This window comes from Oncorhynchus gorbuscha, linkage group LG09 (assembly GCF_021184085.1).
Source record: "Oncorhynchus gorbuscha isolate QuinsamMale2020 ecotype Even-year linkage group LG09, OgorEven_v1.0, whole genome shotgun sequence".
In the NCBI taxonomy this organism is placed as follows: Eukaryota; Metazoa; Chordata; class Actinopteri; order Salmoniformes; family Salmonidae; genus Oncorhynchus; species Oncorhynchus gorbuscha.
In genome coordinates this window covers 11,362,145-11,363,069 of record NC_060181.1, presented here as the reverse complement: position 1 = coordinate 11,363,069, position 925 = coordinate 11,362,145, and the positions used below count along the sequence as shown (strand labels likewise).

General features: G+C 55.5%; 1 protein-coding gene across 3 annotated transcripts in view; it reads left to right on the top strand.

Annotated features, from left to right (window-relative positions):
- Positions 1-683, top strand: part of LOC124042682 (upstream-binding protein 1-like) — a 46,716-nt gene extending 46,033 nt beyond the window's left edge. For all 3 annotated transcript variants that reach the window (XM_046360768.1, XM_046360769.1, XM_046360770.1), the window contains exon 17: positions 261-683. In XM_046360768.1, coding sequence (XP_046216724.1) covers positions 261-319 — 59 coding nt within the window. In that variant the 3' untranslated portion in view covers positions 320-683. The remainder of the gene's footprint in view (positions 1-260) is intronic.
- The last annotated feature ends 242 nt before the right edge of the window (positions 684-925 follow it).

Sequence of the window (925 nt, the reverse complement as noted above, 5' to 3'; positions counted from 1 at the left end):
CGCTCCATCTCTCTCTCTCGCTCCATCTCTCTCTCGCTCCATCTCTCGCTCCATCTCTCGCTCCATCTCTCGCTCCATCTCTCTCCATCTCTCTCGCTCGCTCTCTCGCTCCATCTCTCTCTCTCGCTCCATCTCGCTCTCTCTCTCGCTCCATCTCGCTCTCTCGCTCCATCTCGCTCTCTCTCTCGCTCCATCTCGCTCTCTCTCTCGCTCCATCTCTCTTTCGCTCCATCTCTCTCTCTCGGTCTGTTTCTCTCCAGATGAAACGGGGGAGGGGCTCCACCAAATGGGGGAGGGACTTCACCTGGTTTTGAAGTAGCGGTAGAGGATGACATCACTCAACACTCCTCCCTCTGTGTGGAGGGGAGCAGCCTCCCTCTCTCCTATCGTCCAGATTGCTGTGTCTAAGGCAGACGGACAGAGATACTGAACTGCGGCCTTGTTAATGTTAGAATCTGACGGGGCCTGACCACTGTTTCATATTGAAAACACTATTACTGAGGGGGGGGGGACTTTGTTTATTCCTAAATGTTTATATTGTTGTACGAGAGGGAGGCTGCCCCCCCCCCCAAACAGAGAGAGTCATATAGAGGGAGGCTGTCCCACACAGAGTGAGTCATATAGAGGAGAGGGAGGCTGTCCCCCACAGAGAGAGTCATATAGAGGAGAGGGAGGCTGCCCCCCACAGAGAGTCATATAGAGGAGAGGAGGGAGGGAGGCTGCTCCCCCACAGAGAGAGTCATATAGAGGAGAGGGAGGCTGTCCCCCACAGAGAGTCATATAGAGGAGAGGAGGGAGGGAGGCTGCTCCCCCACAGAGAGAGTCATATAGAGGAGAGGGAGGCTGCTCCCCCAGAGAGAGTCATATAGAGGAGAGGGAGGCTGCTCCCCCACAGAGAGAGTCATATAGAGGAGAGGAGGGAGGG